Source organism: Mytilus galloprovincialis, chromosome 10 (genome assembly GCF_965363235.1).
Source record: "Mytilus galloprovincialis chromosome 10, xbMytGall1.hap1.1, whole genome shotgun sequence".
Classification (NCBI taxonomy): Eukaryota; Metazoa; Mollusca; class Bivalvia; order Mytilida; family Mytilidae; genus Mytilus; species Mytilus galloprovincialis.
Genome location: NC_134847.1, coordinates 80415865 through 80442083, shown reverse-complemented (window position 1 = coordinate 80442083; position 26219 = coordinate 80415865). Strand labels below are relative to the sequence as shown.

At 31.7% G+C, this 26219-nt stretch overlaps 1 protein-coding gene across 7 annotated transcripts in view; it reads left to right on the top strand.

Moving 5' to 3' along the window:
* Positions 1-709: 709 nt before the first annotated feature.
* Positions 710-26219, top strand: part of LOC143048532 (EF-hand calcium-binding domain-containing protein 6-like) — a 31627-nt gene continuing 6117 nt past the window's right edge. For 6 of the 7 annotated variants that reach the window (XM_076222243.1, XM_076222240.1, XM_076222241.1 and 3 more), the window contains exons 1-18: positions 710-1207; positions 4738-4817; positions 5514-5611; positions 8093-8167; positions 13629-13695; positions 14061-14224; positions 14469-14603; positions 14997-15396; positions 15785-15933; positions 16461-16991; positions 20370-20483; positions 20888-21064; positions 22338-22518; positions 22856-22909; positions 23575-23645; positions 24095-24243; positions 25034-25218; positions 25999-26085. In XM_076222243.1, the coding sequence (XP_076078358.1) occupies positions 913-1207; positions 4738-4817; positions 5514-5611; positions 8093-8167; positions 13629-13695; positions 14061-14224; positions 14469-14603; positions 14997-15396; positions 15785-15933; positions 16461-16991; positions 20370-20483; positions 20888-21064; positions 22338-22518; positions 22856-22909; positions 23575-23645; positions 24095-24243; positions 25034-25218; positions 25999-26085 (3012 nt within the window). In that variant the 5' untranslated portion in view covers positions 710-912. Of the gene's footprint in view, positions 1208-4737; positions 4818-5513; positions 5612-8092; positions 8168-13628; positions 13696-14060; positions 14225-14468; positions 14604-14996; positions 15397-15784; positions 15934-16460; positions 16992-18600; positions 18715-20369; positions 20484-20887; positions 21065-22337; positions 22519-22855; positions 22910-23574; positions 23646-24094; positions 24244-25033; positions 25219-25998; positions 26086-26219 lie in introns of all 7 variants that reach the window. The other variant, XM_076222246.1, reaches the window with a different exon arrangement.

Genomic DNA, 26219 nt, shown 5'->3' with positions numbered 1-26219 from the left:
AAGCAGTTTGGGTCTGACAAATCTCTACAAGAGACCAAATGACGCAGAAATACACAGCTATAGGTCATCGTACGACATTCAACAACGAGAAAAGCCCATATTGCATAGGCCCTGAAATACACAAATGAAAAACAACGAGTTTGTTTTAATGTCTAAAACTAATGTAACTTGTGTCAAAGCACACGGAATCATTCTAGTTTAAAATGTAAGTGGGTTGTGCAACGGCATCATGCAAATTAATGTATGTTTGATTCTGTGTTTTAAGGAACCTTATTGTCATATTCTTTTTAACTTCGACTCGACCCCGACATACAGGCTAGTTTTTTTTTATTATGATCACATAGTTTTATTCTAGTTCTAGCTTGTTGTTATATATATATTAATTCATATAAAACATGTATTTTATATAACCTGGTATCATGATATATACAATAGATTTAAATTTATTGTACAATTTTCATTTCATTGATGAGTGAAATGTACCTTTTGAAAAAAAGAATCAAATTTGGGTTTAACATTTCTATTATCCATATACAAATGTTAATATGATATAAAATAAATAATATGTCAAATGTTTTGATTTCATTTTCCTTGTTCATTGAATATTGACTTTACGTTTTAAAACGACATAATACAGTATGAGAAATTGTATGAAAAGACGAAAGAAGAAGTCATGTGATTTAAATCCACCGAACTACTTTGTTACCCATGACAATTATGTACACTAAGATGGCGGATGTTTGATATGACATGGGTCAAGTCCGTCAGGTGTAATATTATACCGGTCGTATATGTTTGATTTAATAACTTAAGGTATTAAATTAGTGACTTAATGTACTATTGTGAAAAATAAATAAGGATAATGTGTTTTAATTGACCAATTATTGAAGGACATTTTGGATAAGGACAGCTATGGCGAGCAGTATGGCAGTGCCCCGTTCCTCAAGATCCGTAGGGTCGGGGAGGGGAAAGAATATGCCCCTCATTACCCATCCTATGGCTAATTTAGGGGACATGACAGATTTATCAATACGTGGAACATCCAGTCTTGGTTTACACAGACAGAAAACTGATGTATCGTTCAACAGAACAAAACAAGATCTTGGTGCCAACGTAAGGAGGTCGACCACTGCTGTCGAGAGAGATGATGATGGTATTCCCAATGGTAGAAAGAGTTGTCCAGAGAGAATACTACAATGGCCACCAGGTAAGAATTACGTTACCATACAAATTGTTCATATTGAGAAAATATTTATTATGGCGTAGTTGTTCTAGTCAGTATAAGATTTACCCCAAAAGTGTGTCCTAAAATTGGACTTTAGTTCTTATACAACATACGTCTGCATGAAACTTATATCAAAGTCCTAATACAACATACGTCTGCATGAAACTTATATCAAAGTCCTAATACAACATACGTCTGCATGAAACTTATATCAACGTCTTAATACAACATACGTCTGCATGAATCTTATATCAACGAATTATTTATTTTTCATACAAGACAAACCATAAATTGTCATGTTATCAATACTTTACTTCAATGAAAGAAACCAATAAATATTTGTGTTAAATATTCGCTTACATATCAACAAAGCATATAACTTCTTTAATATTCAGCTTTTCTTAATATCGTCTTATATCTAATCGTATGAATAGACAATTATCATCGTGCAGGTAGACTCAAATGATTTGGTCGTAAGCCATAAAGCTACCATAACGTGAATATTATTACTATAGAACAATAATATAAGATTATATAAATGTTTTTGTTACGTTTATTGCCTTTAAAATTTAATGTTTCTATTTAAATGTCATTATTATAATAGAAGAGCATGCAAACACTTTCTCCATTCGTGGTTCTTGTGCAGACAAAGAAGTTTTAATATACAGAAGTAATTGAACTATACGTTGTATGATAGTAGGCGATGAACTATGAAGGGATTTGGTTTTTTTCATGTATCTACACATAAATTAGTTATTATGAAATACTTTTATTTTTTTAATCTGACAATACGAGCGAGAGTTGTGTGGTTAACAAAATCGGCAATATTTAAACATCGACCCATCCCAACTTATACAGAGAATACCTGGTAAAATCTTTAAAATAAACATTTAATGGTTGAACTTATTGCTAAGTTTCGTGTTAAAAGGTTTCTTACATTATTTGTAAAGAATTGTAATAATCGGTTATCCTATCTTGTTTTGGGGATATATCTGATGAGACCCATTTTTTCACAGATCAGTGCGCGTATTTAGTACACAGTTATTGTTGAGTGTAATAAATATAAATTACCATTGATGCAAGCTGCTAATGTGTAATTAAAGTTCCAGATCGGTATTTGCAAATTAGTATATCACATACTCATTACTTATTTAATACGCGGCTTTAAAGATTTCTTATGCAATTTTCATATCTTTCAAATTTGATTTCAAATGTTACAGTAGGTCTTTTCGAGAATTGTCTCCAATAAAATTAACATTACAGAAAAGAATTGTAATTATGAACATGGTCGTACTAAGTTTGGTTGCCTATTGTTTCATGTTTATATTAGTTATAGTTTTTCTTCATTTTTTGGCCCAAAATTCACAACTGACTTGCTTACTAAGCATTATATATCAAGACATTTCCGTATAAACCCCTTAGATACAATATACCGATCTCTGTTGAGCAGTAAACGGAGACGTCACGTTATCTAGGATTATTTAGTTTTATCTTGGCCAATATATTGATGAGCTATTGATTAAACTTCACATACATTCAATAAATACTTTTATTTCAGTGTTTCTATTATTTGGTTACCTCCATTTTTTGCGTAGTAAATACCACATGTTTGACAAGTTAATTCCCTTACTAAGGATTTCGTTTTCCTGTAAGCAAACACTCCACATGTTGTATTGTATAATACTTATATTATCTATATGAGAAGAACTAAAGCTTTTGTTTGGTTAATGTCTCATGTTTAAAACTGCAATGATTGATACGATAAATAGAATGATCCTAGCTAAATGTGTATTTATCGCGCTTTTATCATGCATTTATTATCTGACGAGTGTGTATTTATTTTTGTCATATAAATCTTACAGCTTTGTTTTGCTTTTGAACATTTTTTTAAATATCCTGTTAATTTTTTCCTCCAACTTATCAAGTGTGTGATTTTGAGCCACCGTATTCATACCGGAAGTCCACTTTGCCAACTGGCTTTCTTCCAAAAATAGAGGAAGCAGAGGAACACAAATATGTTCATAGGAAAAATTCAGAATTTGACATTGGAGTTGTTGAATACACAGTCAAAGGAAGGAAGAAAGACCGCCTTAAATTACCTCCCATTGAAAAAATAGTGGACTTAGTCAAAGAACAAAGAGGTTTTCTGAGTGGTCTGATTAATCTAACTGAGTTGTAGAGGCAAGCTTAACCAGACACCGTCTAAATATAATGGGCAACCCCTTCTTAACTTGTCTTGTCAATAACTTACAACTGCTTTGTTTTCACAGTAAAGTTATGGGAGTACCGTGCTTTACCTTTAAAGCTCTGGCGGTATAGACTTTTCCGTCTTAGTAAGTTTGGTGGAACGTGGTATATTATTGCTGTGGTTAGGTTAAAATAAATATTCAAAATCACAGGAAACGGAAATCAGTATATTGCCACTTTCAACTTTAGCACTGTATGATAAAAAGAATAATGTGCGACTGGTTTTACCATATATTTTTTGTTTGGCTTGAACATATTGTCGCTTTTGCATATTCAGCTGGAATTCGTACAATTCCCTGTTAATAATTCATTAACGAAATGAAACAACAAATTAGCAATACGATGTACTACTAGTATTTCCTACCATTGAAACCCACTTTTAAAGCCTTGTGATAAATAACAATAACACTTTTACAGAAAAGAACAAGATTTACAATAGTAAAACATAGTATATGAGTTTTCTCGTTCAATAATGGAAAGATAACGATATTCTGCGTTACAGTATGGTTGGTGTTGCTTTCACATATAGCTTATACACGGATTCGTGTGCTGGTGTGTTTGATGTTTGATTTTCATGTCTGTGTATGTGTTGGTGAAGGCATTTCTTATAAAACAGATAATGAGATTTATATTCCATTTAAATGTTCAATTCGATGAATGAATTTAAAGCAATACAGAATAGTCGTAATACATTTCATTTTAATTTCGAATATTTAGAAATGTATTAAGTTTTTACATTACATTTAATCTGGTTGAATATCTAAATCGCATTACTTACATGTATAGCCTAACGTGATGATACCAAAACCGAACATGTTTTACAGTTATTCACATTCGTGTATTCATGGAATAGACAAGCGTTTATTAAATTCTGTGTTTATTTTGTAGATATATATAAGACTTTATTAGTTTTATAGTTTCACCAATTTAATTTAGAATCCAAATTGAAACTTAGAAAAAAAGACTTAAAAACGATCATTAAACGATTCAAGATTCTCTAATGAAGAGTTACATAATTATATTTCGCACATACTTTGCTAAACATCCGAACAAACCCAACAGCTGATGTTTTATTTATTTTTCTCGACATTTTTAGATCAAGTTGACTGGTTAATAATTTTTAATGTCGAATGCTGCCATTCCACTTCCATGGGGTATAACTTACGAGTTTGTTTGCTCTTAAGGTTTTTGGTTAAAAATTCGGAGATCCTCAGTAAAGATTAACTTAGTTTGAACATCCAACTGATTATTTCTATATGTTGCAGAGTATTTAGTTGGACCCAAAGCAACAGCTGTCAAATGCGATGACTTACAGTTTTCTCCGGCTAGAGACAAAGTCCTAGAGGTAAGAAAATCTCTCTCTCTCTCTCTCTCTCTCTCTCTCTCTCTCTCTCTCTCTCGATATCGATATCGATAGATGGATTCATCGATAGATGGATTGATCGATCTCGATATTGTTCAATACAAAGGCTTATAGAAATTCCATTGATGGGATAATAGGGTTATTAATGCTATTATGGTATTTATGACAATGAGATGATTAGCTATTTAATTTATTTGCTTCGGTTAATACACAACAATAGCTCTTTCGTTGTAATTATGACTTTAATCTTTACTGTTTTAACTCCCTAATCCAGGTAAATAACATTTGACCTGAAACTACCGCATAAACTTAAAGGGACGTTTGTAAGCAATGTGTAACAATCATAAGATGGATGGCTTTGTAATGGTTTGAAAACAGTGCACGGTAAATGCATTTAAAAGCAACCTATTTTCTGTTTGTTACGCAAGTTTACGGTGGATGTCAGAGGTTTATATGTATTTACCAGGCTTAAGTTATCTTTTTTTGTGTATACACCCCAGCTTAAGTCATCATTCCTTTACATACTCCACAAAGTCATGATAATGCGTATTTATTAAAGTATAGATAAACTAAGAACAAAGGTTCAAAAAGATTTCATTTTGGTTTTGTGTATTGACAACACTGTTACTCAAGTTTTAATATTATGTTTTACGTTATTTTTTGTTTTCTATTATAAAGCTGACTGATATAGTACGAGAAAGACTAACGACAGGATATTACGGACTACGCCATCTTTTTAGAGCCAATGATCCTACCGGCCAAGGAAATGTGTCAAGGTAATTATTTCAAACCTAATAAACTGAAGATGTAAACTTTTTACAAATGTAAGTCTTTTGCGATGGTCTTGTTTTTCAGTTGAGTGTCTATTGCGCATCTGGTGCAACAAAATTGGTACCGTTAATTTTATTGAAGATACTGCTCTGCTCTTTGGTCGGGTTGTTGTTTCTACGACACGTTCAACAGCTCCAGATAAGCTGCGTATTTGCGTGATCACGCAATAAAAATAATAAAAACCCAATGCAATTGCCCATTGCAGGGTTCAATAACCCAATTATTTCAAAGGAAAACCCAATTATATGCCCAAACCATGAGTTCTCAACCCTTTAATTGGCTACTGTTTGCGTTATTTACCCTTATATGTTTACAGTCGTCGCGTAAATCTATGTTTATAATATTTATAATTGGAAATTTCCTTTCGTTCTCAAAATAGATCCCTGCATCAAGGAGCTGAAATGGGTCCCTGTTGGAGTTTTCCGTTGCTCAATATGTACACGTGTTTTTGAAAACATTTCGGTCTTCTCTGCGTTTATCCAATTAGCGTGTGTCATTTAGTCATATTTATTTTTGCATTGCTCGAGATTTATCATAACATTCAAAAGGTCATTTGACTATGAAAATTATTTAGATTTAAAGCACCCACAAAAACATTTGTTAACAAAATACAGACTTAGCAATCACTGTTTAAGAATAGAAACTGGCAGACATGAACGAATTACCAATGTATGTGGTAAATATGAAATATTACCTCGACATGAGAGGATATGTTTATATTGTAATACAAATTGTATTGAAAATGAAATGCACTTTCTTCTGGAATGCCCAATTTACAATAACCTCAGAAGAGATATCACTGATTATATAAAAAAATACCCCAGTTTAGATAGTTTAAATATAAATGATCTTTTTTCATGGATCATGATTAATGAAGATAGCAGATTTTTATCTATTTTATGTGCATACCTGGATAAAGGCCTGCAACTAAGAAAATCAGAAAATTAGTTAAATACTCTAAAATATATCAAAATTATCTCCCCTTGACCACTGATCCTTTCTTCATGCATTTGAATTTCAATTATTATTTTATGTTTCTTTAATCACTCTGTAATGTTTATGTCATGTTGTAATTAATGTTATGCTCTTAATGGGCCCTTTAATTTGGAAAATAAAAATATTGTATTGTATTGTATTGTATTGTATAACATACATTGAATTAAAACGAAAGTGAATGTCCGGTAAAAATATTAAACAGAAGCATGTTTTCTGCTTCTTTTGAAAAGCTGGGGGAAAGTTATGATAACAAGACTCAGCCAGTGTTTTAGGAAGCGTCCATCGAAAGCACGGGCGTGTGTGCGTACCTTCTAACGAGAACATTGCTAATAAACACGGGGTTTCGTCAAAAACGAAATCAGTTGGAAAAAGTGAAAGGCCAAATCAATCATGACATGATAAAGCATGAGAAACCAAAAGTTCTAATAAAAGACAACTAAACCCAGATTTATATAAATTGAATAAACCAAAATCATTCAAGTATAATTAGAGTTTATGTAGTATTTTTTTTTTTTCATTTTACGGTTAATTAATGAATACACACACAGGCACTGGTCTCAGAATTTATTATATAAAGGTGTAAGACGAGTGCCTGTGAATACACATATCCGTTTTTGTGAGAAAATACAAAACTGGCAGAAGGTTTGGAACGGGACACAAATTAAACCTACAATTGCTCCTCAGTGAATAAACCAAATAAAACAGCTAGCAAATAACCCTAACCCTAACCCTAAACCAAATAAAACAGCTAAACAAAGAAAGAAACATATTTAAGATGGAAAAAAATCTGGGGTTGATATTGCCAAAATATTCAATATTGTGTTGATGAAAAAACCCAATACATTCAGGAGCTTGGTGGTGAAAAACCCAATTTGATATTAACATGAGGGGTGAATTGGAATTGATAATGCAATTAAAAAACTTTATCACCCAATTATATAAGAAAATGGTGGGTAAAAAACTCAATTTGTGAATTCTTATATTGCCCATTCCCATTCTCAATTATACTGTAAGAAAGAATCAGACAGTCCTTCCTAAGTCGGGAACAGTACCTGAGCACAGAGTTCAATTATAGTTTGAGTAAATGGTACCAGAACTGTCACTTACATATTCTAATAAAATAATATTCTGACATTCTATCAACTTATTTTGTTTTACAGACGCTCCCAAGTCCAGCTATATTTTGTGAATAAAAAAAAATATTCTTAATATTAATACACGTTTAATTTGCGGATCGAAAGTTTTAACCACACATGCATTTTATAATTGTCTTAGGGTCATGTTGACATCTGCAACTTATATCGATACATGGATAAGAAAATGAATAGACCAAACAAATAAATATTTATGTAAGCTTTATTATTTTTATACCTATTTAATTTTTTTATTTTCATTTGTACCCGATTTTGAATGACATTCTTTTGTTGCAGAGAAGCATTGCTTCGGATACTGTATTCCTTGTGTGGATTTATCACGAGAGAACAATACTCAAAGTTTCTTAAATCGTAAGTAATGTAAATCACATCTTCATGAATAACAAATATGTCTGTGTATTACATTCAATGGACACTTTTAAGGATTTCTTTTTTCAATGTCATAGCCGACATAATTTATCATCGTTACGACCTAGGCATCCCATGATTTCGATTTTTATAAAATGAAGCTTTTTGATCATCACCTTCCATGAGGATTTAGCTTTGAACTAGTACTACGGATTCACCTGATGCCGAATGATATTTGTTTTTGGAGTCATAGATTTATTTCTTGTTGTTTAATAGCTACACGTCTAGCGGTAGCTGTTTACAGGACTTAACCTTATATGTATTGTTCATCTGACAACGTCTAGCGGTAGCTGTTTACAGGACTTAACCTTATCTGTATTGTTCATCTGACAACGTCTAGCGGTAGCTGTTTACCGGACTTAACCTTATCTGTATTGTTCATCTGACAACGTCTAGCGGTAGCTGTTTACAGGACTTTACCTTATCTGTATTGTTCATCTGACAACGTCTAGCGGTAGCTGTTTACAGGACTTAACCTTATCTGTATTGTTCATCTGACAACCCTCCGGTTTACTTGCTAGTTTGTCCACTGCATCAACATATACATTTTAGTTAACGTGTTACTTTAAACGTCCATTGTCAGCCAATTAAACATACACCCTGTGGGGAACGACAAATAACTGGGCCCGAGTCCTATACCACAGGGCATATGACAGTTGTTATCCATTCGTTTGACGTGCATGAGCTTTTGATTTTGCCATTTGATTGGGGACTTTCCGTTTTGAATTTTCCTAGGAGTTCAGTATTTTTGTGAGTTTCCTTTTTACGAATGTGTGTATGCAGAAACTAGATATATAATTGCGTCTAATTCCTTTGACAGCCATAACAAGTTTATATGTATACCGACCACGATCATTGATACCCACTACATTTAATAATAGGATTGATAATATTCGACATACTCAGTGGATAATTATACATGTGCATATACTGCAATTATGCTATGAACGACTGTAATTCAATATATTATTTCGCAACTGTTTTGCAACAAATGACCTCAAAAATAAAACATACACTGGCGCAGTTAATAAAGTGTCCTCAACTTTATAATTATCAATTCAATACTATCATGATATTAAATTCCATATCAATGAGTAGTTGCTTTTAAGGATACAATGCCGGTAATTTAAACTTCATTTCAATGTGTATTGGTTTGTATTAAAATTGAAGTCCTGGTGATATGACATTTCAATAACTGTCTATTTAAACTTGTGTTAAGTCAACAAATTCATGTTGATAAGACTTGAGTTTTACATATATAATAGGCTTTATAGAAGTATGTTTATCATTGTGTCGTAGTCGCTAACCGCTGGAGAAGTTTAGAAAAAGAGACATCGTTTTATAAAACGACTAATTTTCATTTTGTTATGTTGTGTCACATACTATCTATATATATGTAGTTTTTATGGCAATAAAGATTTGAATTGAATTGTAAATAAGGCAAGAATAGCCTCCTGAGTAGTTATGTCATGTTTAACATCCACATAGTATGGCAAACATGGTTGGATATAGGTATTATTTATTATGAGGACATGAAGTGGTTTTTCAAAATAATTTTTAAGAGGCTAATTACGCACCTATTTGCTCATTTAATAAGGGTTCTTCAAAATGCACTGAGTACGATATAGTCACAATAACTTGAGCTAAACGTTAAACGATATCTTATAATGATTTTTAATTAAGCGTTGGTAAATTACTACCCTCTACCATTCAAAGATCATAATCTTAAGAATGAAGTTCAGAATAAAGTAGACATACACCATAGTGTCTTGTTTATGAAAGCATTGTCAATTGCATCAAACCAACAGTTGTTTCAGTTTTTTCCATAGTCTTTGCCTTACGAATTCGCTGTTTGAATGTCTTAGTTTAAGTATTGTGTGATTGTGTGTTCTCGTTTAACAATGATATTTGTTCACATATTCTAGATATGCTATATCTAATTGACAGTAATGGTTTGTGTATGTTATGTGATCGTATTTTTGTTCTAGTTACAATATCTCGTTTTTAGCTCACCTGGCCCGAAGGGCCAAGTGAGCTTTTCTCATCACTTGGTGCCCGTCGTCCGTCGTCGTCGTCGTCGTCGTCCGTCGTTAACTTTTACAAAAATCTTCTCGTCTGAAACTACTGGGCTAATTTCAACCAAACTTGGTTACAATCATCATTGGGGTATCTAGTTTAAAAATTGTGTTCGGTGACCCCGCCAACCAACTAAGATGGCCGCCATGGCTAAAAATAGAACATGGGGGTAAAATGCAGTTTTTGGCTTATAACTCAAAAACCAAAGCATTTAGAGCAAATCTGACTGGGGTAAAATTGTTTATCAGGTCAAGATCTAACTGCCCTGAAATTTTCAGATGAATCGGACAACCCGTTGTTAGGTTGCTGCCCCTGAATTGGTAATTTTAAGAAAATTTTTGCTGTTTTTGGTTATTATCCTGAATATTATTATAGATAGAGATAAACTGTAAATAGAAAAAATGTTAAACAAAGTAAGATTTACAAATAAGTCAGCAGGTCCAAAATGGTCAGTTGACCCCTTTAGGAGTTATTGCCCTTTAAAGTCAATTTTTAACCATTTTTCGTAAATCTTAGTTATCTTTTACAAACATTTTCTTCTCTGAAACTACTAGGACAAATTTAACCAAATATGGCCAAAATCATAATTAGGGTATCTAGCTTAAAAATTGTGTCCGGTGACCCGCACAACCAACCAAGATGGCCGCCATGGCTAAAAATAGAACATAGGGGTAAAATGCAGTTTTTGGCTTATAACTCAAAAACCAAAGCAATTAGAGCAAATCTGACACGAATGAAAGTTGTTTATTAGGTCAAGATCTAACTGTCCTGAAATTTTCAGATGAATCGGACAACCCTTTGTTAGGTTGCTGCCCCTGAATTGGTCATTTTAAGGAAATTTTTGCTATTTTTGGTTATTTTCTTGAATATTATTATAGAAAGAGATAAACTGTAAATAAAAAAATGTTTAGCAAAGTAAGATTTACAAATAAGTCAACAGGTCCAAAATGGTCAGTTGACCCCTTTAGGAGTTATTGTCCTTTATAGTCAATTTTTAACCATTTTTTTCGTAAATCTTAGTTATATTTTACAAAAATCTTCTCCTCTGAAACTACTGGGCCAAATAAAAGCAAACTTGGCCACAATCATCATTTGGATATCTAGTTTAAAAATTGTGTCCAGTGACCCAGCCAACCAACCAAGATGGCCGCCATGGCTAAAAATAGAACATAGGGGTAAAATGCAGTTTTGGACTTATAACTTAAAAACCAAAGCATTTAGAGCAAATCTGACAGTGGAAGAAATTGTTTATCAAGTCCAGATCTATCTGCTCTAAAATGTTCAGATGAATTGGACAACTGGTTGTTAGGTTGCTGCCCCTGAATTGGTAATTTTAAGGAAATTTTGCAGTTTTTTGTTATTATCTTGAATACTATTATAGATAGAGATAATCTGTAAACAGCAATAATGTTCAGAAAAGTAAGATTTACAAATAAGTCAAAGTGACTGAAATGGTCAATTGACCCCTAAGGAGTTATTGTCCTTTATAGTCAATTTTTTTAAATTTTCATAAAATTTGTAAATTTTTACTTTAAATTTTTTTACCAGCCCAGTAGTCAGCACTTCGGTGTTGACATGAATATCAATTATATGGTAATTTTTATAAATTTTCTGTTTACAAAACTTTGAATTTTTCGAAAAACTAAGGATTTTCTTACCCCAGGAGTAGATTAGCTTAGCCGTATTTGGCACAACGTTTCTGAATTTTGGGTCCTCAATGCTCTTCAACTTTGTATTTATTTGGCTTTTTAACTATTTTGATCTGAGCGTCACTGATGAGTCTTATGTAGACGAAACGCGCGTCTGGCGTATAAAATTATAATCCTGGTACTTTTGATAACTATTTACACCACTGGGTCGATGCCACTGCTGGTGGACGTTTCGTCCCCGAGGGTATCACCAGCCCAGTAGTCAGCACTTCGGTGTTGACATGAATATCAATTATATGGTAATTTTTATAAATTTTCTGTTTACAAAACTTTGAATTTTTCGAAAAACTAAGGATTTTCTTACCCCAGGAGTAGATTAGCTTAGCCGTATTTGGCACAACGTTTCTGAATTTTGGGTCCTCAATGCTCTTCAACTTTGTATTTATTTGGCTTTTTAACTATTTTGATCTGAGCGTCACTGATGAGTCTTATGTAGACGAAACGCGCGTCTGGCGTATAAAATTATAATCCTGGTACTTTTGATAACTATTTACACCACTGGGTCGATGCCACTGCTGGTGGACGTTTCGTCCCCGAGGGTATCACCAGCCCAGTAGTCAGCACTTCGGTGTTGACATGAATATCAATTATATGGTAATTTTTATAAATTTTCTGTTTACAAAACTTTGAATTTTTCGAAAAACTAAGGATTTTCTTACCCCAGGAGTAGATTAGCTTAGCCGTATTTGGCACAACGTTTCTGAATTTTGGGTCCTCAATGCTCTTCAACTTTGTATTTATTTGGCTTTTTAACTATTTTGATCTGAGCGTCACTGATGAGTCTTATGTAGACGAAACGCGCGTCTGGCGTATAAAATTATAATCCTGGTACTTTTGATAACTATTTACACCACTGGGTCGATGCCACTGCTGGTGGACGTTTCGTCCCCGAGGGTATCACCAGCCCAGTAGTCAGCACTTCGGTGTTGACATGAATATCAATTATATGGTAATTTTTATAAATTTTCTGTTTACAAAACTTTGAATTTTTCGAAAAACTAAGGATTTTCTTACCCCAGGAGTAGATTAGCTTAGCCGTATTTGGCACAACGTTTCTGAATTTTGGGTCCTCAATGCTCTTCAACTTTGTATTTATTTGGCTTTTTAACTATTTTGATCTGAGCGTCACTGATGAGTCTTATGTAGACGAAACGCGCGTCTGGCGTATAAAATTATAATCCTGGTACTTTTGATAACTATTTACTAACATTTTCCACTGAAACTACTTGGCCAAGTTCATTATAGATAAAGATAATTGTAAGCAGCAAGAATGTTCAGTAAAGTAAGATGTACAAACACTTCACCATCACCAAAACACAATTTTTCATGAATCTATCTGCGTCCTTTGTTTAATATTCACATATACCAAGGTGAGCGACACAGGCTCTTTAGAGCCTCTAGTTTAATTTTCCAGCTGAGATATGCATGCTCTAGTTAATTTAACAGACTTTAAAGACCATATGCAACACCTTGGTTTTATAATGTGCACTGGCGTTAAATTCAACAACAAGAAAAAAAACCCTCAAAATTTAACAAATATGTAGCACTGGTGATAAAATAATATTTAAGACTTGTTAAACTCAATACTAAGAATACTAAACCCTAATATTCTTTTACAGTCTTGGATTGGAAGGAAAGGAAACCATAGCATTTGACAACTTTGTAGCATGTTTTAAAGAAAATGAGGTAATATTTAGCTTTCAAACATTTACAAAAAGGTATTTCGAGACTCAAAATACCAAGTTTGTTAGGGCTCTACCATCTTCAGTTTGTATCACACTTTTAATGGTATGTTAAAAAGAACAACGTAACTATAGGAGTTATTATCCTATAATACTATTTCTTTTTAAAGTTTGTAATAATTCATTTATACTTAGTGTTAAACTAGATAATAAGACAATAACAATCAAAACCAAGGAGTAAACAAAGACTCATCAAGCCAAACGACATTTACATCAACAGTTATAAATAATAAATAAGAAACAACACGATATAAATTATTACGTTGATGAAACAGTTGACTTGTCTAATATAATATGTTATCGTTACAGACAGTACAAAAGCAATGGGTAAGCCCAGTACAAAGATCGGCATTAGAGAAGGCATTAAAACGGAGGCACCCTGAAGATAGACTTAAACTTGATTTGAAAAGACACGATCCGTATACATCTGCACCATTCTCTGATACGATCTTCAAAAGTAAATTAAAAACTATGTAAGTTTACAAAGGGTTCTTCTTCTTTGTGATACTGGATTTAAAGCTAACTACATGAATGGATCGACTACATGACATAAAACGGTTATATTTATTTATTAAGTGTCAGCTTATCATTAAATATTATTGGTATTAACTGTTTAAAATTACTGTTTACAAAAATAAAGACCAAAATCACCAAAAAAAATCTAAGGGCGAATTAACAAAAAAAACATTTTCTACCTTTTTTTCGTTTAATTTTCAGTGAAGATGCTAGAAAAGTGTTCCCAGCAATATGTTTTGAACCTGATGGTATGATAGTTCCTCCACAACTACGAGAAGCATACGCACACATCGGCATTTATCTGCACGATTCAGACTTCCAAGTTTTGTGGGATAGGTGAGATAACAGCACTATATATATATATATTTACTACATAGAGTACAATTAGAGGTTATTCCTCTGTAAAGACGAAAATTAATATGTTAAGACTTACACAATAAATTTGAATCTAAATTGCTTCTTTAATGGTAAAAAAGAATATACTCCCTTTTAGTTTCATAAGATTTTAAATTAAAAAAATCCACTTCTGAACAGATTAATGTATATACAAAACTACATTTATTGGAAAAAGTATACTTACCTGAATGATTTAAATAAACCAATTTTTCAATATTTGAACAATTTTGCAATATGGATTTTGAACAACCTTGTTGCTTAAAACATGGTCACCTAAACATAAATAAAATGCTTTGTACTACTTACTGAAAAAGAAATATTTTCTATGTACAGATATGACACCGAAGGTTCAGGTGGTATAAGAACAATTCCATTTCTCAGAAAGCTTGGTTGTGATTTGAATCCAAGACCCAAAACATTCCACAGATCACATACGCAAGTGCCAGTCCAGCAACCACAGAGGCCAAAATCCGATCATTTCCTGTATAAATCCCTCGATATCATAGACAAAGTGCAACATGATGTGGAAACTGACACTGCATTGCAAGTTGAAAAGACAACAGAAAAGATAGGGAATGGAGTGATTAAAACGACAGAGAAGTCTGAAACAACGGTGGAGAAGGAAAGCAAAACAGAATCTACGGAATGTCAAACTAAAGTTAAACCAGCAAAATCAAAACTAAGGAAAGGGCAACCAAAATTAGATAACATTATAGACTGTTTACATTATAGGGTAGGTGAACTAAAGAGTAAATGTTCAGTATGAAATATGCCTATTTAAGTTAATTGATGTTATAGACCTTGGGAGGTGTTCTCGAAAATATGCTTTGATTCGTTGATTTTGCCATTTGATAAGGGATTTTCCGTTTTGAATTCTTGAAGTTCAGTATTTTTGTAACGTTTGTTTTATACTGTAAAAGATATTTTAAAATTGACATTTCGTGACCTTTTGATTATTTTAATTACGGGATTTCAAATTGGAGCGATTCACAATGAAGAGTATCAAGTATTTCACTGCTCAAATAACAATATGTCATAAAATAAAAATGATGCCGACCAATGTGCATTCTAGGTTTGTGAAATGTTGAAAAATGTTTATGTCTGTTGTGATATGTTTTCAGTTTGAAGAATCATACAACGCAATATTAACAGCATTTGAGTTGTTTGACCATTTGAGTGATGGATATATTTCCAGAGTAGACTTCAGACGTGTTCTACAGGAATTTGGCTTTAACATTTCAATAAGTGATTTAGATCATTTCTTATCTAGGTAAGTTTCTTATCAATACTCTGCCAGTTATAATTGCGGCTAACGTATATAGTTAATTTTTAGCGCTAAAGAATTGACAAGTTAAAATTTTGTAAAATGCAAATATTTGAAGCTATATATTTTGTTTCTTAAATGATGAAATGTCTAAACACTAATTTAAAATACTTTGACCTTAAAGTATCTTTAGACCAATATAAAGATTTATGCCTAATCAGTCTAAGGGAAATAATCAGTGAATTGTTTAAAATATTTATTGATATATATGATGGTAGATTGACTAAAACACAGTATTTTTATTTCATGTTTAAATCTGCATTATAGTTTATTATTCCTAATGTGACATTTCAAATGCATTCATGCCCAGCCACACAAATATCTAGCCATTAAGATAGATTAAGACATATATTCTGAGTCTGTTATTAAAATTGACAAAAGTAAAATGCATTTCTTAGATGATATCAATGGAAAGAGGGATATTCGTTTTATAATGTGGAACATTTTGTTTTTTGTTTTTACACACATTTTAGTATTGAAAAACTTTCAAAACAACTAAATGATAAGACACTGAGTAAAACATTCAAAAGCATATTTGGTGGGAGACTTAAAGGAAGTGCAAACACTACAATGGATAGATTAGCAGAGAAAACAGTTCAAGAAAAAGAGTCACAGGTAACAATGGGGAAAGCTGATGTTGGAAGTCGAGTAAGAAAAACTGCTTGGACTGAATTAGAAGAAAGTGACTCAAATATACAAATTGGCAACTCTAATATAATAAATAGACAATCAACTAATTCACATCAGAAAAACGTAACTGAGCGGAAAAAGACAGCCCACTTTGGAAACTCAAGTTTTAACAAAATGGCCAAAGCAATGCGAGAGAGGAAAGAAAACCAACAGTCATCAAGTGCAATTGTCGGGAACAGATGCTTTAGTAGAGTATCAGAAAGGATAACAGACAAAACAATCGACCAGGATAAACGATGCGTTAGTGTAGGGAATACAAGTATAAGTGTGGAAACAAAAACAACACATAAGTCCGTTAGTTCTATCGACATCAGGTACCCAACACACATTCCCTTCTGTATAAAACAATAATCTTACTATATTTTCACGCGTGTGGACCTTTCTAAAAACGTTCCTTCGACGGAAAGGATGATATAAATCTATTGAAGGCTCCACAATGTGAACATGTCTCCAATAGTTTCTCGACAAGAGTTCTGACAAATACAAAAGCATTCGATACTTTTAAAGAAAGATAACTTCCGAATACTTTCTTAAAATTTTACAATGTGATGGAAGGAACAAGTTATTTCGTTATTAAGAGTTTAGCACACGCATAAACACGATTTGTTCCGTGAAGACAATATGTGTCTTATTATTTTTATTCAAATGTTTAAAAAATATGACAAAAAAAAAGGATTGTTTTTAGAAAGGTATTACACGCAATATAGCACATAATAATTATATGGGGAATGCTTACTGATACAACTTACTATTCGAGGGAGATACTTGTAATGTAAGTTTTAGTAATATGACAGTAAATGTTCGAACATTGTGATTGGTGATAGGAATTAAACCACAATGTTCTAGCAAGAAATAGAATTTGAGCAGTTATTGTCCAAAAAGTCATTTGAAGACACCAACACGAGTTGTTTGAATGGGGCATTAGCTACGAGTGATATTAAAAAAAAATATAAAATGATTTTGATTTTATTCAATTATTAATTAAAATGTAAAAGTGAAATAATTATTCATTTTTTTGCAGTCAGTTTGGTTTAATATTTTGGTCAAATAATGTAATAAACATTATGATGAATTATTCACTTTCAAGTAACTATTTTGACCTCATTGAGTCTGTATTCATATGACCTATAATTTAAACCCTTTAATAACTAGAAAGCAGTTATGTATGCACTAGTCGAGTTCAACTATTAAAAAGAGTGTCAACATTGAAAGTGAAACAAATTGACTGATTTGATAAAAAAAACTTTCTTATTCAGGTAAAATTAATAACTAACATACGGTATGATATGAAATCAAACAAACATAGAAAAATCGAAATGCACGTGTTTGCTATTTAATTATTTAATATATCTTTATTTATGTTTATATCTCGATATATGACCATTCGTTGGAGGTCACCTCGACAGCTAATTAGAAGATGTCAAGATTAAGATACAAATGTATACACGAAGTGCTGATACATATCATATTGGGCATGCATCGCAAATGTTTATTTTAGACTTTGTCAAAATTTTAGTATACATACATTTTAGTATGTTATAAATTAAATATGAGAATTTTAGTGAAATCGGTGAACACGAATTTGACAGCTAATGTCCCTTTATTAACGTGTAATGTATTTTAAATACTTGTTTGAATTTGAAAAAAGAAAACATACATACTGCTCAGGTTCTACAATTAATTTTATATGTATTATGGTACTCATTGATCGAATAAAAAAAAGATTTGTCTCTCATATAAATGTATCAGTTTAGTTATATGTTCTGCAGCATAAGTTAAGAGCTTTTCAATTTCATGTTTTTATTTTGCCAAAATTGTGAAGAGACACAATATAGCGATCAACTCCATAATGCATATATAACACACAATAAAACACACACTACACTTGATCCCTTTTAATTCTTCCTTTCTATGCTTCTGTAGGGCCAGTATAAGATCTATAAGGGGTCAACTGAACTACAAGGAATTCTTGTACAAGTATCAGAGCAAGTCAGAAAACAGTATGACTAACAGAATTGTTACAAACCAAGCCCATATGTAAGTAGTGTGAAACATCGCCCTTTGTTTCAACTTCATTAATAATTCAGATCATATAATAGAGAAATCGTGTCTTAGAATCTTTTTATTGTTATCGGAAAATCTTTACGTAGTAAATATGCTTTAAATTATCATTTATTCAATCATTTTTCATGTTTGTTCGCTTCATGTTAGTTTTATCCGAAAGCTTGCTTCAGCGCGTACAAACGAAATCTGAATGACCGCTTTAAATTGCATACAGGTTTGAAGTATTTATAGTTACTGAGTTGCTTTGAGAAGATATTGTACAAGCCTACATTACCTTGCTTCATAGTTCATAGCTTACTTCTTTGCATTAAAAAATGCCCTCTTTTTGCCATACTATCATACGTAGTTTATAGTCACTCAGTAGCCTGATATTATTGTAACGTTATGTAGAGTAAATAGTAGCATCGCTAGAAATTAAAATTACGAGTTTTCTACTGGTCAGGTATGTTTTGTATAATTTGACCTCTTACTAAATAGAAAATTTATAGCAGACTAATATTAATGGTAAAAGCTAGAAAATAAAATGCGGCTGTCTACGTTTTATTTCAAAAATATGTTATGTGAATAAAAGCACAAAATTGTTTCTATTTTTATGTTTCATACTTTATACTTAATATATACAATTTCATCTAGTTAAATTGTTTTATTTGATATTAAATTACCTTTCGCCTTCGATTTCAAAGAAAAAACTTAACAATGTACTTCATCCTCACACTATAGTTTTCGAATCTTAATCTTTATAAATTATGAACGATTTCAATCAAGGTTATTGATTTGATCTTTTAAGAGTTAAACGGTCATTTACCATAGCTGTTCATGTTGTCATAGCACGTCATTTGTTGTAATGGATACCGTGTTTCACAAGAAATAATACTAATCATCATTATTGATTCTCAAAGTATTTTGCTTCACATCATGGCTGTGTGTAGATGTTTATAAGTAAATACGATCTCAACAAAGGAGCACATGTAGAAAAGGATAAAAATAATTCATTCTTGACATTTTGATTTTTCATACGATTAGACATATCCAACAGTGTGACAGTTATTATTATACCGTGTTTTAGAAAAAAGTGCTAATAACGTGCTATGTCTATATGTTCATTGTATCTTGGAAGTGTCATGCTGATACACATATGTAATACACAGTGTTCAATATTATAAAATGGCAAAATTAGTGACAAATCCATTACGTCTGTCTGTTATTGGTCAATCAGTAAAAAAATATGAAAGGAATATAAACTTATCGAATATAAATATAACAACTATAAAAATAAATGTGAAAGTGAGGTATGTAGAATAAACAATGTATATGTATTGAAAACAATAAAGGAAGGAAAAGTTCTTTTCATTCTACATTATATGTTTCATAAAGAGTAAATTTCATTGCATTGTATTAAAATGCAAATTTCTAATGTAATCAATTTTTTAACTTTTGTAATTTTACTCACACATATATTTATATCGCTATCAATTAATATATAATAATATTTGGAAATGCAATGTCAATGTTAGAAGTGAATATTACTGTAATTTATAAAAATGAAGAGATCTTTCATATCGTACTCTTCAAATGTTGAGTTCAATATCTATTTTTTAATTATTAAGTTTCGTTTTGTTGTATTGAAGATTTCAACATGATTCACAACCATTGCCAAACAGTAATTTAAGCGTAGAGGAAATGGAAGCTAAACTTGTTGATTATTTCCATGGAGATTTCCTCAAGCTAATGAGCTATTTGAAGTGAGTAACAACTTGATTTTTTTTGTGATTCTATTTACATTTGTAGAAGTATTCTTCTTTATTGTACAGTTCTTGTATTCATACCTAATCATAGCATATATGGATTTGAACCGACCTCTAAACGATCCAAGATTTGTAATGAGTGACACAGCTTTCATTTTAATTTCATTCATAAGACACTTTAACATGTGACACTTGTATGACAAGAGGAATGCTACTTCTTAACTTAACAAAACAGATCAACTGATCATTTATAAATGTCACATAACTTGAAAACTACAAAGCAAGTTCCCTCTCATTCACTACATTACATGTTAAAATATTTGTTTTCTAAAATAAATGCTTCTATGTACAGACCTAGAATGTGCAACAGTAGTAATACTGTTATTTGTATTTGCTTTCAGATCATGCGATAAGTATGGTCTGGGTGTAATTACTCCTCATGAGTTTCGTGGTGCTTTGGAGAAGAGACTTGGGTACACAATGTCAGATAAACAGTGGGATCAGTTGAAAAATGATGTTGGACAAGATGCAGATGGTCTTATACCTTACAACAAATTCCTCCAACTTTTCGATGTTATGTATGTATTTAATTTGTTTATGACGCTATATACAACAACTAAATGTAATGAAATGGACTTGAGCGAGTGACTAATTAGAGATTGCTACATGACGTGTTTGTTTCTTCAAATGAACACTGCATTTTCTCTGATTATAAACACAAACACTAGTAGCAGTCCAATGTCTTAGTCAGCATATAAGATATCAATATACACGATAAGCCGACTTACTAAATATAAATTGGACAACAAAAGTCATTAACAGTTAGATGCAAAAGAGCTTTTTTGGTCATTTTTATAAAATCCTGTTTTCATTGTACAAAATGATTTTTTTTCTCGAAAAACTAAGAATTTTCTTATTCCAGGCATAGATTACTTTAGCCGTTTTTGGCATAACTTTTTGGAATTTTGGGTTCTCAATGCTCTTTAACTTTGTAGATTTTTGGCTTTAAAACTATTTTGATTTGAGCGTCACTGATGAGTATAATGTAGACAAAACGTGCGTCTGATGTATTTAATTATAAGCCTGGTACCTTTGATAACTATTTAGATAACTTATATTGCTATTTTAAACTTTCATGTTACTGAAATCGTGATGGACATTTTTAACTTTGTTAACATTTTTATTGTGTAGCAAAGCGAACAAAAAAAGGTATTTAGAATATGACTAGACATAATATATGTGGTATGTGGATATGTATACTGTGTTATAGCACTCATATTGTATAAAGAGCAACGGTCAATGGATGTGTTTCAGCAATATATTGACATAGCGATTTGTTTATTACTAGACTAAGCTAGCACTTTTGTACAATTCAAATGTAAATCTATAGTGTGTTGGTGTCCATATAAAAAACATTTTAATTGCATGGCTAATGATAAACTTGATAAATATGACAATCCTGTTAGATTTCGAACAATATATTATATATGGTGTTACCATCAAGGCAACATTTTTTTACGAAATATATATATATTTATATTTATATCTTCCTCATTTTCGATAACCGTTAGAAAAATGATGTGATAATGTTTGTATTAAGTCCGTAAATATAGAGACAAAAACATTAATTTCATCCATATATTACTTGTTATTAGGCATAAAATTGAAACTTTAAATACACACTAGTTATTAAAGAATTAAAATGTACTTTTTGTTAAATTTTAGTTTATGCAATGACTTCGGGCCAAAAAAATCATACCTGTGAACATGTGGTATCTTTGAATTAGGGTGATGCTGAAGTATGTTTTATGATTTGTTCTCATATTTTCTTCCATTATGTACATTTTAAAGGCCGGGATCTTGGAATAAAAAACAGGAAGGAGGGGTAGACGTTGTTAAGGTTGTAAAGTCAGACATACCAACACCAGCAGTAGTAGAATTGTTAATGAAAGAGAAAGCAAAGACGTCTATATCATTTAAGGAGGTTGAGAAACCAAAAATGGATGGATCAGGAAATAGAACAATTGTAGAGGTATATATAAAGATTTCTGAATTGTGATAAATTTGTCTAAAATGTTACCATAATTGCACTGAAGTTGGTTAGCTAGTATAATTGAATCGGTTTATCTAGATGAAATATCGTGGTCAGGAATGATATTATAATTCCATAATCATGCGTCTTGTTTTGAATTTTAAAAACGAAAAAAAAAGACATAAAAATTCTTCCAAATCATATTTACAGAAATATTTTATGAATTCTGATGTACGTTTAAACATTCATCGCACGTTTTATATTGGACATTTGTAAAAACAGACATTCGTGTCAAAATACTACTTCATAGTTCTAAACAGATTTATTTTTCTTTCAGCTCAAACGACTGCTCGAGGAATTGTTCAAAAACAAGTTCCACACTTTTGATAAGGTATATTATAATAAAGATACCGTGATTAAGAAATCTACTACCTGTCTTATACATTTTCAACATATAAATAAAAAGATACACTACTTCCACACACAGAATCTATAACTCGTAACCATGTTGTAGTTTTTGAACAGTGGACACCGAGTATTTATCTTATAGGTCTGATTTCTTTCCGACAAACTCTTTGAGAAAAAAGACGGATAGTTCTTTTGAAAAGACTGTTGCTTCATTGATAATGTATGCAGACACCGATGTCGTTTTAAAAAGTCGCGAGTAGCAGCTGCAATCTGCTGCAATGTCCTATGAGTTGTGAAATGTATACTTGATAGTTATCAAAGTACCAGGCTTATAATTTGATACACCAGACGCGCGTTTCGTCTGCATGATACTCATCAGTGATGCTCAGATCAAAATTGTTAAAAAGCCAAACAAGTGTAAAGTTGAAAAGCAATAAGTGGATGAAGTTTGTATATTTCGTTCAACATCAAACTCAAAATGACTAAAACAGTAGCTATTCATAATATGTGTATGCATGTATTAGAAAAAACGCCACAATAGAAAAAGATTTGTATCTTCACATATTAAATTATGAAATCTTCTGCATCCTGGTATAACCGATTTGTTTTTTTAACTATGTAATAAAAATGATCTATTTTTATCGATAGCATTTCAAACAAATGGACAGGAAAATGATGGGAAGAATGAGTAAATGGCAGTTTGGAGCATTGATCAAATTGTAAGTAAAGCGACATGTTTGTTGTAGGTTTCAGTCTATGTTTAAATTTCAAAAACGTAGGAATGACATAAAGCATTTTTTACCCTACAGTTTAATAACAAAATAAGTAATGAAATAGTCGTATATTAACCAAATCATGTTTTTAATGATTTCCCATGGTAAAACTGAGTCGTGGCTTTCAATAAATTGGTGGTTAAGTCCACATAACATTCTTTTTTACTTACAAACGAGTAACTATTAAGTTACATAACATTACTTTCATCATATAACATAGGAAAATACCTGTACCAAGTCAGGAATATGGCAGTTTTATCTATTCGTTGAATGTGTTTGGGCTTATGATTTTGCAATTTGATTAGGAACTCTCCTTTTTGAATTTTCCTCAGAGTTCAGTATTTTTGTGATTTAACCTTTTCATACATATATATGTCTGGTATATTTACTTCCAGGTGTGGTTTATCAATGAACCAACAGGAACTTGATAAAGTATGGGCCACACTCAGTGTCGCTAATGATGGAATGTACAGCTACAGTGCACTTATACGACACTTTATGCAGTTTAAAAATAAAAATAAAACAGCAGAAAATGTTTTAATTGGTAAGTTTAAACACAACAGAGCACAACAATTAGCTGATATTATATTTGTTCTTGTCACGATGAAGTATAAATGAGTGATATATCTTAAACATGCAATGACGAATATGTGTCAAGTTGAAACCTTTAGAATACCATTTCACTAAAACTTTGTTTCTAAAACAAATTAGCAAATATCGGCACCTCAAGATTTCCTCTTTCAACCCACATTTTTGTTCTTTAAATGTCCTGTACCAAGTCAGGAATATAGCAGTCGTTTCTATGTATGTAGGATTGTCGTGTTTTGTTGCATTTCAGTGTTTCGGTTGTTTCGTTGTTTTCCCTTCATAGTTGATGTGCTCCTGTCAGTTTAAGTTTGTAACCAGGATTTTTTTTCTCTCAATGGATTTGTGACTTTTGAACAGCGGTAAACTACTGTTGCCTTTATATGTAAACTTGTGCCTTGATTTCCAACTTATTAGCTTTATATATTTTTTTTATCATTTTATACAAACTACCTGTATATATACTGTATTTAATCAAACGAATACGTAATTATATGGTAACTGAAATAAGTGAGAAAAAAAAGAAGTGAATAAGACAAAATATGGTTTGCGTGCATTAAATTTGTCGTCTGTTGTTTGTTCACTTCAGTGTTTCTGTTGTTTCGTTGTTTTCCTCATATAGTCGATGTGTTTCCTTCGGTTTTAGTTTGTAACCTGGATTTGTTTTCCCTCAATCGATTTACGACTTTCGAACAGCGGTATACTACTGTTGCCTTTATTTAAGATAATCATTATGGTTTGTTTTACAGAGGACACTACAGATGCTGTAGAGCGGGCCCATCAAGTTCAGAGAGAGAGAAGAGAGAAGAAAGCACAAGAATCGCATATGCCTATAGAAACAATTGAACCAGAACATCAGAAAACTGCACCAACTTCTGCTATGTCAGTGAAGAGTGTTCGTACAAAGGATTTGCTAGTTAAGGTGAAACCAGATGTAAGTAAATTAATCTAACCTCTTATAGATTTATGGGGAGATAATTGGTTAATGAACTACACTTGGTGACTATATATATTTGTTATAGGGTGCCCAAAAAATATATGGTTAGTTACCATATAGGGTTAGCAACCATATGGGGTTTGTAAGGAGTTACTTCCCATTCAAAACAAAAATAAATCTAAAAGGTTAATACAGATGAAGATTCTGATAAGGATCGATAGATAAAACAAATTTATAGCTAACATGTTGTTATTATTAGCATTTTTTTTGTATAGACAATTGAAAGTAGGTTCTTAAGAATGTTAAAACAATTAATCACTTCGATATGGCGCTAGTTTAAACATTACCACATGTGAAAATAGTCGGTAAGATAAATTCGTGTGTGCCATTGACCTTATACGATATATATGAGAGCACCCCATATGGAATTTACTGACCCAATATATATCGTATTACGTCACAAACACACCATGTAACTAATACTGATTCAAAGTTATTGTAAGACTGATTACAAAAACATATTCTTAATACGGATATGTAATGAACTGATCATTTATAAGTGGGATATGACATAAATTTTACATTTTTTAAGTTGAACAATATATATTATTGTGTTGGGACTGACATACAGTTATTATAATTACTTTTTATGACAATATTTTGAAAACAAACATTTTAAAGATTTCAAAACGTCTGCTTTCATATTTAAACATTATATAAATAACATAGGAAGCATCTGTATTATTGGTGAAATATTATTGTATTTTATGCATTTAGGTAATTAGCAACTGGGAGGGACTGAAATCTGTTTTCAAATATATAGACAAGAATGGTTGTGCGACAGTTAACTACAACGAAATTACAGTAAGTGCCTCATTCGGAGAAAATGACTATTTATTATCCTTTATGTCGCAAATTTTTTAACACTTAATACATTGTATTCCACTAATGAGCGCAATTTTAATTTTGTGATATGGAGACTCTTTTGTTTATGTATT